A 14,586-nucleotide genomic window follows, 5' to 3' on the forward strand; every position below is an offset into this window, starting at 1 on the left:
TACTTTTATTTCTCTTGGAAATTTTGTGCATTTGCAGGTGGGAATAAAGAACAAAACAGCTGACATACAATCAAAGTTGGCTAATGTCATACTTGTTGATGCTGACAAGAACCAGGTAGGCAAGGCAACTTCGAATGTCTATTGTTATTACGCATGTGTTGGTCATCAGCTTAGCATCAATACATTAGTGTTTCTTTGCCTTGATCTTCTTCCTCTACAACTCGAATGCTTATGGCAAATAATATTGCTGATCATTGTGTCTTGACTTTTTATTAGTTTATTTGCAGAATTTTGTAGTTGAAGTTGTCTGATAAATCAGGCAACATCCCATCTTACACTGTTGGCTGTTATCTGTCATTCTTTTTATGTATTAAAGTTATTTCTTTCTGCCATGTAGAATTTCATTCCCAACTTCTTGAGAAATGGTTGTACAGTCTTTGGATAGTAATCTTTATTAAATCTTTAATTTATCAAATTGACAAAATTCATTGCTAGACACTCCAATAATTTGGTAGCCTAAGGTGACTTAATCCATTTTCCAGTGATATTAGTTCAAAACTCTAAATATCAGTTGAGCCGGTTGAACTGATACATACTGATGTGTACGAATCAGTCAGTCCAACTAAAAATGGTGCCAGACTATATAAGTCAGTACTGGTCAGCTAAATAACACTTGGTATATTAATACTGTGCATGCCTGATACCGGTTGTGGATTGGTATTAAAATCTTGATTGGTATTATGTATTGACAAGTCTGTTCCGATACAATATGCCCCATTCATATTGGCATTACCTAAAACCTATCCAATTTTGACTAATTTTTTGGCCTTAAAAAAATTTCAGATCCGTTAAGAGTTAATTGATCTTGACTGGAGTTGGCCAATTTTGGTCAAACAATTTGAGAACCTAAGAGAGTTAAAGAAGAGTGCATGGGAAGGAAGGATAAGAAGAGGGAAATAGAGGAAGAAAGGGCAAAAAGAAATCTATAACTATGATTGGGAGTTTGGGACAGTCACTGCTGCTATTTTGTTTATTATTTAAAGCAACCGGATTGTTGCCATAGTAGATATTGTCACAACTAATATTATACTTAAGGTTTTAAATTCGAAGAATCACGTTTGACAACTTATCAGACTGATATAGCGTCGAGATATTGAGCAGTAAAGTGGCATACACCATCCGGTATCACTGAAAAGAATGAAAGGTATACTGAGAGCTACACCGAGGTTTGGGCTGGTATTGTTTCTCGGTTAGACCAGTATGTCAGTACATTTTAAAGTATGATTGCATTGTTCACCCATCATTGATAAAGTGAAGAAGAAAGAATATCATGAAAGAAGAGAGGACGATATGTAGCCTACACTTGTTAAGGAAATACATATTCTGTGATAGATAATGAAAAATAAAAATGTCATGAGATTATTTTTAAAGTACGTGGCAATATGGTTGCATGAAGGTTACTTTTGTTTGCACTAACTGACACATTTTTTTTATTTGCAATTACCTGACACTTTCACTTTCATGGTAATTTGAAACAGTTGGGGCTATAATGGGATCCATTCAATATATTTATAGGTTATGTGAATAAGTTTGAATCTTTTGTATGACATATTTATAAGTTATTTACTACATTGATATCATTGTATGATATGATAATTATGCCCTGATTTTTTTATAATTTACAATTTTGATTTGATGCCCTTTTGGGAAGTAAGAAATTTTGTAAAACATGAAGGTAATTAAATTCTTTAGAATATTACATTTTCTCCAGTTTTGATATCTTTTACTATTTTGTTGAAATATTGTTTTGGCGATTCTATTTTGTCAATTCTATCTTATCCATGCCACCAAGATTGGTTGTAACATCCCAAGTAGATCCTAAGAACAATTTTGCAAACTGAGTCCAACTTGTATCTGTATCATTTGTCCGGTATGACATGATAGACTGCTATGTTCATGCTATATAGGCGTACATTTGTGTTCCCTAATAATGCCTTTGGAGAAGCAGTTTAGTTATCTTGGTTTGTAGTTTGTACACAGCTGAGGTGTTTGTAGTTTTTGAGATAATGAATAAATGAACAGTTTTGAGATTTGCTAACAAATCTGAACTAGTTTGATGATCCCTGACAAACTCATAATTGTGGTCATGATTTAACTTGTGGTTAATATGTTCCTCTGTTGCTTAATATTAGAGTTAATATATAGTACATACATGACTTGGATATGTATAATGACTATTGACATCACATAATAAACATGAGGGTTTTTGCATATGGCAATTTTGTACAAGATATTTTTCTTGTTACTTTATAATTACAGATGATCTCTCAAATATTTGCTAGTTGTAATTTCTTTCTGAAATATATTGGATTTTGGTTTCTGTTCTTGTTTAGTTGTTTTGTTGAAGTTGAATTTCTAATGTTCTTTGTCTACTTTTTATTTCTCATAATCATCATCAAATTGGACCATGTAGGTTAAATCGCCCTCAATGCCACAATTGCCACGACATAAAGAATTATTCTCATTTCTAAGCCCATACTATGCAAAACTTGTTGGCGAAAGCTACCTAGCTAGAAGAAGGCCGGTTTATGAGTGCACTGATGTACAGGCAAGCTCTAATCCTAGCTCATGTATCCTTTATTCCTTCTTTCTGAACTTTGTGCAAGTGTTTCGCTATGGAAGCTAATGAACCAAGTAGATACATTATTTATAAAAAAAAATTCTATTATGTTGAGCTGTGCCATAGTTTGCATTCTTAAGTGTAGTTTATACTGAAATTTTGATTTTTGCTAATTTTCTTAAAAAATAAGTTAACGTGATTGAAATTTGTTATCCGAAGGGTAGTAGCAAAACCACTGCTATCTTTCAATGCAGTTACGATGATCAAATTTATTTCATAATATTTCTATTCCTACAGTACTTCTAATTTATGCAACTCAATTTTTTTGTTGTGATTTTTTGATATTTTTCAAAAATGGTAACTAAAAAAAGAAAAGCTTAGGAAATCCAGGATATGCTAACTTCTGTGACAGATGAGATGTGATTCCATTTAGAATATTTGCACAAATACCAGTCCAAGCACTAAATCTTCTCCATTTTGGAGAAGCTTTAAACAGTGATTAACAACAATTCTTGGGGATTTGATGTTATGTCAGTTCTTGACTGAATCTTGCATCCTCATGTCATACCTTACTCCATTAAAGAGAATTTCATTTGCAGTTTTCTACATTTACCTTGTCTTTATTTAGGACTTACAAAACAGTTATCCACATCTGCCTTGTGTTCTATGTCAAGCGAGATTCCGGTCCTACACACAATTTATCCATCATCACTAAAGGGAGGTCAGAATTTGCTGAATTAGTTCTATGAACTTATTATTGGAACCAAAAAAAATTAGCTTATGTTTGTTTCATGAGGACAAAGTAAGAAATTTTTATAGTTTTATTTATATCTATAACTCAATAACTTTAACTTGAAATCAAGATTTTTCATTCTAATTCAGGTAGAACAATAATTTTCTTGAGTGTAAACTAGATATAGTCTGCTCAACAGTCTGAACTGAACTTGGTTTTGCTTTGAGAAATTTTATTTTCATAATTGTCAAGGTCTTTAACCTGGTATTGTGCAATCTAATTTCGCAGCATGCTTGAATGGCATAGCAAATAATCCAATCTTGACATGGGAGTTTCACTATGATGAAGATTATTTTGAAGCAAGGTTCGTAAGTTCGACCAGTTCAGTGTGGTAGGTTCCGTATTCACCGATCTGACCACCGATCAGTTCTCAGACCAGTGACATATTAGTCGGTTCAAGGCTGGTACAAACATACCAGTCGGTATTTGAGGTGTACTGGGTAATACATATGCTTTACCAGCAATACCCAGTCAAAATTTGATTAGTACTGACCTGTAGCTGATGGTAACAGCCAAATTTGTGTCATTTAAATCCATCCGACCGCTGGAGCCCCTCTTTATTTGTTTAAATACACCCCTTTCACCCTCCTCTCCTATTTCACCCTCACTCTCTTTCACAATCTCATTCTCAACCTCAATCTCTTGTTTTCTTGGGCGAAAGGTTTAGATCTTCTCTGATTGCCTTTAAAAAACAATTAGGGAAGGTTGGTTTGCATTCAAAGAGGCTTAAATCTCATGATATGATCCTACTTGTCTTGAGATCAAGTTAATCTGAAATTTGATCCCTGATATTTCATGTAATTAGGTTTCATAAATGTTTATTCTTGTGTGATTAGGCAATTAAGGGATAATGAAGGTCTTATTCTTTCATATACACTTAATGAAGGCTAATTAGAGGTAATTAAGGGGTCATTGGAGCATGTATATTCATACTTAAGATATTATTCTTCAATGTACACCTAATTAAGGGCTAATTGTAGCATGTTTATTCTTGCTTAATTAGGAAATTATCCTTGAATCAAGGGTTTATTTTTCCATTTACATATAATTAAGGGTTAACTAGAGGTAATTATGGGCTTGCTCTAGTATGTTTAATGTTGGTAGATTAAGAAATGAATGGCTAATTTGATTATTCCATTAACCTATAATTAAGGGTTAGTTAGTGGTAATTTAGTCCTCATTGCAGTGTGTTTTTTGTTGCTAGATTAATAATGACTAATTAAGTGTTTATTATTATTCCATTAACACATAATTTAGTCATGGCAGCGTGTTTTTTGGTAGCCTGTTATTTGTTTTACATCTTATTTATAATTTTATAGATCTAAATCAATTTATAGCTGTCTAATTTGATTGTATATAACTAAAAAAAGGGAGAAAATAAGGATAAACGTGGTTATTCCTAGATTTGTGGTAATAGTTTAATGTATTTCTCAAAATCCAGAATTCACCAGTGTACCAACACTTGGTAAATCGGTATGAACCCATACTGTTTCAATGCCTGACCAGTTTAGTACTGGTACCCAGAACTGCAAACACTGTTTTGAAGTTACTTAATCATGGCACTGTTTTGCATTCTTATTATGTTTTTCTTGTAAAATATGCATAATTCTTATTGACACTCAGAAGGTTAATTTTTTCTTCACATATAAATATTTTTATAGTACTAAGAATTTTTTGAAATGCGTATTAATTTTTTTTCTTGTGTTTACAGATTGAAGCCGCTAAAGGTTTCTTGGCAATTCTCAGATCGTATCTAGACTCTTTTTGCTCCAATCTGCGATCCCATACGATCACAAATGTGCAATGCAACAATGACAAGGTTTGTTTTTGAGTCTGACATTTGGCTTTTCTGCTAAAAGATAGATTATGATGTTCTTTCTTTTCAGTTTCCAAGATCTTTATTATGATGTTGGGACCTTTTATGATAACCTGAATTTGTTGGAAAGTTCAAAAGCAACTGCTATGTTGAAACAACTATATCTAAGATGCCTTTCAGATGCATGACCACCATCCAGAGTCAAGGGTTATATGAACTTTCTATAATGGCTTCTTCCCACCAAGTGTGGAAAACCAGCCAAAGCATAACCTCTCTTCCCATGTGACACAGATTATTTGGTAGACTCTCATGCGTTAAACATGGGAGTCACAGGGTGTAAAGCAATGTTTGATAATTGATAAATAAAATTCTCTTCACATTTAGTTCTTTAGTAGTTCATTTTTTCTTTCAAATGAGGCTTAACCCATATATTAAGAATAGGACTTGGGAGACTTTAATTTTTTGCATGCAGATAGTTGCAGGAATATCTTTTCAGTTTCTTCACCATATCAGGCCCAAAGATAATTTCAGACCTTTACATTGTTTTGTGTCCTATGCTCTTTGTAGACATTGTTTAGTTATATGAACTTGTTAATCTCAGTCAAATATCTCACTCAGCCTGTTGCTTTTGATTTGATCTGTTTTAGGCCTACCAAGTATTGTCTCAAACAAAATTCTCTTCACATTTAGTTCTTTAGTAGTTCATTTTTCTTTCAAATGAGGCTTAACCCATATATTAAGAATAGGACTTGGGAGACTTTAATTTTTTGCATGCAGATAGTTGCAGGAATATCTTTTCAGTTTCTTCACCATATCAGGCCCAAAGATAATTTCAGACCTTTACATTGTTTTGTGTCCTATGCTCTTTGTAGACATTGTTTAGTTATATGAACTTGTTAATCTCAGTCAAATATCTCACTCAGCCTGTTGCTTTTGATTTGATCTGTTTTAGGCCTACCAAGTAGTGTCTCAAACAAAATTCTCTTCACATTTAGTTCTTTAGTAGTTCATTTTTCTTTCAAATGAGGCTTAACCCATATATTAAGAATAGGACTTGGGAGACTTTAATTTTTTGCATGCAGATAGTTGCAGGAATATCTTTTCAGTTTCTTCACCATATCAGGCCCAAAGATAATTTCAGACCTTTACATTGTTTTGTGTCCTATGCTCTTTGTAGACATTGTTTAGTTATATGAACTTGTTAATCTCAGTCAAATATCTCACTCAGCCTGTTGCTTTTGATTTGATCTGTTTTAGGCCTACCAAGTAGTGTCTCAAACAAAATTCTCTTCACATTTAGTTCTTTAGTAGTTCATTTTTCTTTCAAATGAGGCTTAACCCATATATTAAGAATAGGACTTGGGAGACTTCAATTTTTTGCATGCAGATAGTTGCAGGAATATCTTTTCAGTTTCTTCACCATATCAGGCCCAAAGATAATTTCAGACCTTTACATTGTTTTGTGTCCTATGCTCTTTGTAGACATTGTTTAGTTATATGAACTTGTTAATCTCAGTCAAATATCTCACTCAGCCTGTTGCTTTTGATTTGATCTGTTTTAGGCCTACCAAGTAGTGTCTCAAACAAAATTCTCTTCACATTTAGTTCTTTAGTAGTTCATTTTTCTTTCAAATGAGGCTTAACCCATATATTAAGAATAGGACTTGGGAGACTTTAATTTTTTGCATGCAGATAGTTGCAGGAATATCTTTTCAGTTTCTTCACCATATCAGGCCCAAAGATAATTTCAGACCTTTACATTGTTTTGTGTCCTATGCTCTTTGTAGACATTGTTTAGTTATATGAACTTGTTAATCTCAGTCAAATATCTCACTCAGCCTGTTGCTTTTGATTTGATCTGTTTTAGGCCTACCAAGTAGTGTCTCAAACAAAGGACTGTTAGCTGGGTCAACTTTGCTATGGTGTTTATCTCATTGAGTTGGAACTTAAACCCTCTTCATGAGTCATGACTTTGTTTATTTCTGCTAGTGTGATAAGGTTTTTTAAGTGATAATATTTCCAACTCATAAGTGGCATGGTCACATGAAGTATACGTCTGTTATTTTCTTTTGTTATAGTTCTAAGAATTCATCGTAGAACTAGCTGAACTGTACAAAACATGTTTTTCAGATTTACTTATGCTCTTATTCTTGTGGATTTACTGATAAACCATTGTCAACAAGGATTCCAGTGCTGGACATACTGATCTATATAGCGGACCTGACATGCCAGTGTGCCAATGCTACACTTGTTTAGTAGTAGTACCAAGGTATACAGTTTCAAATAATACCGCCCGTACCGGGTGGTATGTACCGGTCCATCAACTGACTAGTACACGGATCGCCCGTTACCGAACAGGACGGAATATATATATATATATATATATATATATATATATATATATATATATATATATATATATATAAGCGAGGTGACGTCACGTTGCCTCAGCGACGTCGCCTTTTATAAATAAATAAATAAATATATATATATATATATATATAGACACACACACACACCGAGCGGTATATGTAGTATCGTACCGTACCGAGCAAATGTTGAAACTCCGGTACGGTATGATATTTCAATTCTTGGTTAGTACTTAGTATCCAGGAATGAAATATCGTACCGTACCAAAGTTTCGACAATCTCTTGGTATGATACGGTACTGTATACCGAGCAGTATACCGCTCGTTATACCGTTCGGTATATATATATATATATAATGTGCGATGTCGCCTTCGCCTCTCTTCTTCCCAAGTGAGGCGACGTCAACTTTATATATATATATATATATATATATATATATATATATATATATATATATATATATATATATATATATACTGTTCCACTAATTTATGTGGTGGAGCTGTTACTATTATCATGCGTTGGCTTGGAACAGAATATGTTGAGTTAAATGAGCAGAAGAATGTCAAATCTTTTGTTGATCCTAACACCGATTATTGCAGGCCCCTGCCTTGCCTCTTGGCCATATTTCCAAACCAAATCCATTGCAAATAAGATAAGAAGTTGATTTCTGGTTGCAGGCTGAAAAATTAAGGGCAACTCGGAACCTTTTACTACTTATTTTGTTGTTTTAAATTAGTTAAAGGTTCTTCATGTTGTACTCAAATTGTTGTTTCATAAGTGGCACAAGTCCTAACCTACTTTTGTTTTGTGCTAAATATCTAGGTTTCGGTGCTGCTGAAAGACAGTTATATTGATTCTTTTCCATATAGGGACAGGTCTTTTATGAAGGTACACATTGGACATCTTATTCCTTTGCACTGGAGAGTGTTTCGTTTTGCTAATATAATAAGTTCCTTTGTAGTTAATTTAAAAATATTATTTTGCATTCCATGGCTTCTAATCTATCATCATCTATCATTGATCATTTGCATTAAAATTGGTTTCTTTGCACATTGAGAGAAATTGTTTCATCTAAACCACTAGAACAAATGTAGTCAAGTTTGTCTTTAAATTTCCAACTGTTAATTTTACATGGTTGTTGTTGATATACTCAAGTTTATCTGATCATTACGGACATGCTTAAGAATTTACTTTATTATGTATTTGAATCTGATCATTACGTACATGCTTAAAATTTAGGAAATAATGTATGAAGCTAGACATTTAACTCCATCATGGAGTATTGAATTGGTCATTTGCTTAAATGTGTTCCTGTTATAATTTTTGTTGGTATTTGAATCTGATCATTACGGTCATGCTTAAGAATTTAGGATAAAATGTATAAAGCTAGACTCTTTAACTCCATCATGGTGTATTGAATTGGTCAAATTGTTTTTGATCATTGTATTTGTTTTTTTTTTTTTCCTTCGACTTGTTGGATCAGCTTTTTGTGGATACCCAACTCTTCTCTGTACATACGGACTTTGTTCTCTCCTTTTACCAGAAGGATTAGAGATTTTGTTGGCTGAAGTGAAGAAGGAAATATGGCGAAAGAATTCATGTAATTTTCCCGTTTCACATATGTAATCTTGTTCCCAAGAAGGTCATTATCAAAATTTATTTATCTTGCTCTTTCTGTTGTAAAGTAACTGTTGATTTTGGGCATAAAATGCTGTTTCTATTTTTAAAAGTACTTTGCAGTATAACACTTGTTTAGTTGATCTGATTGAGATAGATACACTCAGGAATTTTTATTAGATAGCGACATCATTCAGATTGTTGTTGCTTTAGATAGGAAGATGGATGTGTGTGGATGTAAATGTGGAAGACCTCATGATATATGATATTTGTGATATTATTTTAATCGATGTTAAGATAAAATTCTAAATTCGAGTTATGGAGACAAATTGTAGTAATTAAAGGTTTTAAGTTTTATATATTAAGTTCAACAAAGATTGATTATATAAAATGTAATCGAGTGATATTAACTAACAAAAAAGATGAAGTCATAGAGTAAAAGATGGACAAACAACAAGTGTTGTGTAAACAAAGTTCAAAGTATTTGTTTTTTCCATCTATTATTCGAGGTGAAATGAAAAATTAACGAAGATATTAGTCTCGAGAGTAAAAGATTATGTGATTGAAGGGTTAATGGTTTTATTTATGTTATCCTTGTCGTCAATTTTGTAATCGAGCATGGCGATTATTATTGTATAGATGTTCGAAAACATGTAAAAGAATTAGCGAAGTATAAACGAGAGAACAAACATGGATGTTTAAAATTTTTATTTGAGAACAATTAAGTGTAGCTTTTATAAATGATAAAATAAGAAAAATGTTATTTAAGATGATATAAATAAAATAAGTCGGATTAATATTAAGACTCTGTTGTAAGAAATGTACCATATAAATGGGTGAACTTTGTTCTTGGGGAGCACTTTTTACTTGTTGAAGAGGAACGCATAGAGGGAAGAACAAATAATGTTGTAGGCGATTTGATTGCCTTTCACTTACTAGGAGAGTTATTGAAACTAGTATATCTAAATATTATTATTCATTCTTAATAGATTCGGTATTCGTTCGAACCGATTTATTAAGTTAAGCATCAGATGAGCTTTGTCGAACGCCCCCTCCCTTCGATGTAGTAGAATCTATGCACCGTAATTGGAGAACAAGCGAGAAATCAAACGACACAGTATCTTATGTGCAGTCAGTCTCCTCTCATCCAAAGCATCCGAGAGGAATTCATGCTGGAGACTCTGATCTATCATAATATATTATTATGACCTTCATCACCGGACCCAAATGGCACGCACTCTACGGAACTACCGATGCTCTCATCTAGAGAATGAATGGTTCACTAAGTTGGCCTCTGAGTTGATTTCCTCGTTCAACCAATTAGCATGAAAATTCAAACTTAACTTCATCAGTTATAAGCTACTAAATAAAGTTAGCCGCCGCCTCTCATGGCCATCAAGCAGGAAGACGATGAGTCATTAGGCAACTATACCATAAGATTCAACAAGGCTGGTTTCAGATCCCAAACCATCCAAGATTTTTTTCTTTGTTTAAAGTCCTTAGTGCGATGCATAAGTAGAGGTTAAACAATCTCATCAGGGGACTGTGAGACCTCGCTACTTAACAGATTCACTTCCCAAGCGGACAATTCTTCGTGAGCTTACGAGTCGTACCAATAGTCGACCGATCAAATTATCCCTTATCAGTAGTAAATTAGATATATTCAGAGCAAAATAAAGTTTGCCTAGTCAACATCGATGTTGGTGATAAGATCGATGACTCATCTTAGTCCCGAAGGACGTCTTAAAATTTTTTTTATGAGAAAGTTTTAAATCCTCGAAATGATTCCTAGTTCAATAAATCTAAATAATGCGATACCACTGTTAAACCATTCGATTACCTAATAATTTATTTAAATTAACAAAGTGATAATATCTCATAGGCTAAAGATGATTCACCCCAAAGATCACAATCCCAAAGATGGTTCAGCTCCTCGATTATTATGACATGGTAGGTATCATATCTCATCTGATCTGATGCACCCATTGATATGACATGCTTGTGGTTGTGCGGCATGAGAACCCACAAAGATGACTGATCCTTCGAGGGAGAGGAACCAACCTTGATACAGTACAGTCAAATCGGTCTAAAACTTTATTTTTCAACGCTAATATGGTGGAATGGGTCCGAGCATTATCTTCGACACCAATACAATCGAATCAATCTAAAACAATACTATTTTTTATGACAAAACGATTGAATCGATCCAAAACACTATTTTCAATATGAACATGATCAAATTGATTCAAAGCACTATCTTGGACACAAGCGTAGCTGAATCAATCTAAAACGCTATCTTCGATACTAGTATGATCGAATCAACCCAAAGTACTATTTTTGATGTCAGTATAACATAATCTGTCTAAAACAGCACAATCGAGTTGGCCCAAAATGCCATTCTAACAATCAAGACATAGTTGAATCAAACACGAATCATTTTTTTATTTAAACATTGTCAACGGCTCAAAAGAGCTGCATTGTATCACGGAGGACAAATATAAGCATAGCCTCGTGATTCTTAAATTCAACGAATTAAATTAATGATCGAATGATACACGTAGCCACCCTCGATATCTAACTACATCTCTGAGTCTCACTATTGTTCAACATATTGTAAAAAGCCCTATCATCTCATAATAAGAAATATTCGATTGAATCCTTTAGATATATTTACTAACTTAAGCATCGAGAGATTTTGCTGGATATGTTCTCGATATAATTTTTTTTATAAATTTATAATTCTCAACATAAATCTCAAAAAATGATTGACGATCTAAATCATCCACCATAAAAGACAATGACGAAATTTTCTTGGAAGAGGAGGAAGAGGTTCTATTAATTTTCCGTTCGAAACGCGAAGAAACGTACGAGGTATACATGAAATAGATGAAGGATCGATCATATGATACCCCATCACAAATAACGAACTAATTTGGTTAATTAATTCACCGATCAAAGTCGACGACAGTCATTATCGAGAAGAGGAAAAGGCTGTGGATTTAACCCGATATTTAAACTCATCCCTGCACCATAGCCACGCCAATGACTTCTCTCTCATGCCGATCATGGTGGGCTACCAACACGATCGAATCCATCTCTCTTCTATCTTATCCGTCTTTCATCTGTCTTCCTGTCTCTTCTCTATTTTGCCTGGGCATGACAATGACAAGAAGATAACCGAAAACCACAGCAGTAGGCAACGGGAGTGATCTTTTTAAGGCTTGTTTTCCCAAACTCCCCTTGTTCTCTCTCAGTCATCCTCGCACTGTTGCATTTGATCCTCCACGTTTCAATCTCACTACAGCCAATTTGTTTGTGAATTTTTGACGAAGCTGGTAGAGACAGCAGCTAAAGAGGGTGCAGAGGACAGCAGCTTGCTCCAGTGATAGAGACACAGAAGAGCTCTGCTCTCTGGCCACACCTGCACCTGCAAGCAGTCTTACTAGTAAGGAAAGGGAAGAGACCTCTGTCCCCAGGTGCGTGCCAGCATCTCACATGCATCCTTCTGACAACATCACCATCGACAAATGGCAGTGACACACACACACAGGTCTCTGACACCACCTGCATCCAACTTATGGCGCTCTGCGCCCAGATGACATGCATGGGAATGCAATGCAGCTCATGTCTCCTCCGCATGCTTCATGCATCCACCGTTGCAACCCCAATATGAAAGACTCGGCCTGCGGGAACAATCTCTTGAAGCTCCTGTTAGGTTTCCTGTGATCATGAGTGGCATGAGCAGTAGTTACCCCTTCACTCCATCTCAATGGCAGGAGCTGGAGCAGCAGAGACTCTTCTACAGATACATGGTCTCGGGCATCCCCAACCCTTGGGATCTCAGCCTTCGGATCAGGAGGAGCTTCTTGTTGGAACCCACCACCATGATCTCACCAACAGTAGCCTACCCTCCCCACCTTCACTGTGAGCTTCTTATGCTTCGCTTTCCTTTTTGGTTTTCAGGCTTATATTCATGTAGAAAACGGAAGGGATCTGTGTGTATCTGTGGCAGTGTGTTGGGGCAGAGTTCGACTGGGCGTTGGCAGGGAAGGAGAGGATACAGAACCAGGGAGGTGCAGAAGAACAGATGGGAAGAAGTGGAGGTGCTCTAAGGAGGCCTTCCCAGGCTCCAAGTACTGTGAGAAGCACATGCACAGAGGCAAGAACCGCTCAAGAAAGCCTGTCGAAATGTCTTTGGCCGACAACCTCTCCACCACTGCCCAGCCGCCTTCCTCCTTCTCCTCCACCACCACCAAATCCTCCACCTCCAATACCCCCTGTCATCACCATCCTTATCATCTCCCTGTCCCAGCACCAGAAGTTTTCAGTTTCCTGACGTGTCCCTCTTCAAAATCTCAGCATAACACACCAACCTACAACTCAGCTGACAATGCCTACAGGTTTGCACTCGCTCCTCTCTCTCTTCACTCAGTATGTCTCTAACGACTGCAACAACAGGTACCAGCACGGAATGAAGAGCGTTGATGAACACTTCTCAGAAGCTGCAGGAGGTGAAAGGAAGAATTCTTCGCGATTTAGGCCGCTGGGAATGAATTCTTTGGTTGGAAAAGGACACATGGCCTTCGTTCCTCAGCAAAGCACTTCCTCCCACTCCAGAATAGATCTTTCAAGGGAAGAAAAACCACAACATTGCTTCGTTTTGGGTACTGACCTCAAGCTGGAGAAACCTGCAACAGTGGAGGCCAAACAGAAGCCCCTTCTCCATTTCTTGGATGAGCGGCCTACGACGAGCAACACCTTGTGCTTGGATTCCAAGGCAGATCATTCCAAGACCCAGCTTTCCATCTCCATCCCAGTGGCCTATCATGACTTCCCGGCCTTCAAATCTGGATTCAACAGAGGTGCACGCACTTGCCGCTGCTAAAACTGTTCTTCTATCCGTCATATCATTGTTCTTCGAGTCATTTGCCTCTCTTACCATCATCATCATCATCATCACTCTTTTTAAATTCACTGTGTTGCAGAATGGACCTGATAGCCCCTCGTCCTGCAAGTTGGGTATCTCAAGAGCTCATCAAAGCACCATGTTTCTTGTGTTCTGATCACTGTTTCGTGTTTGATCCATAAATATTAATTACTACGGCGTCTTTGGTTTGTCTACAATGTATCCTTAGAACAGCTTCTTCAACTATATGAAGAACCAAAGAGGCAGCCGACTGAGAACGCTATAGAACTTCATCTGTCACTTTCAAGCTTGCATAAACTGTAATCACTATGAACTCCGGTTGGAACTAATTCGCAGGTACTCATTTTGGAGTCAATAAACCCTTCTGTCCATGCATTTCTGAATAGGCTACCAACATGGGATGGGATCTATTTTGCTGGAGAAAGAAGCCAAATCTGTGA

General features: G+C 35.8%; 2 protein-coding genes across 11 annotated transcripts in view; both read left to right on the top strand.

The window, feature by feature from the left end:
- The window catches only part of LOC103990852 (uncharacterized), a 28,558-nt gene extending 19,211 nt beyond the window's left edge, over positions 1-9,347 (top strand). For all 9 annotated transcript variants that reach the window (XM_018829076.2, XM_018829075.2, XM_009410135.3 and 6 more), the window contains 5 exons: positions 38-115; positions 2,474-2,608; positions 5,125-5,232; positions 8,425-8,490; positions 9,086-9,347. In XM_018829076.2, the coding sequence (XP_018684621.2) occupies positions 38-115; positions 2,474-2,608; positions 5,125-5,232; positions 8,425-8,490; positions 9,086-9,154 (456 nt within the window). In that variant the 3' untranslated portion in view covers positions 9,155-9,347. The remainder of the gene's footprint in view (positions 1-37; positions 116-2,473; positions 2,609-5,124; positions 5,233-8,424; positions 8,491-9,085) is intronic.
- Positions 9,348-12,555: 3,208 nt separating this feature from the next.
- On the top strand, positions 12,556-14,561 carry LOC103990851 (growth-regulating factor 1). Of its 2 annotated transcripts, XM_065160318.1 has the most exons (4): positions 12,556-13,143; positions 13,232-13,619; positions 13,678-14,081; positions 14,205-14,561. In XM_065160318.1, the coding sequence occupies exons 1-4, from the start codon at positions 12,864-12,866 to the stop codon at positions 14,213-14,215; spliced, it is 1,083 nt and encodes a 360-aa protein (XP_065016390.1). In that variant the 5' UTR covers positions 12,556-12,863; the 3' UTR covers positions 14,216-14,561. The 2 variants fall into 2 exon arrangements, with proteins under 2 accessions (XP_065016390.1, XP_009408408.2); XM_009410133.3 differs by lacking the exon at positions 14,205-14,561 and having other exon boundaries at positions 13,678-14,157.
- The last annotated feature ends 25 nt before the right edge of the window (positions 14,562-14,586 follow it).

This window comes from Musa acuminata, chromosome BXJ3-7 (genome assembly GCF_036884655.1).
Source record: "Musa acuminata AAA Group cultivar baxijiao chromosome BXJ3-7, Cavendish_Baxijiao_AAA, whole genome shotgun sequence".
Taxonomy (NCBI): domain Eukaryota; kingdom Viridiplantae; phylum Streptophyta; class Magnoliopsida; order Zingiberales; family Musaceae; genus Musa; species Musa acuminata.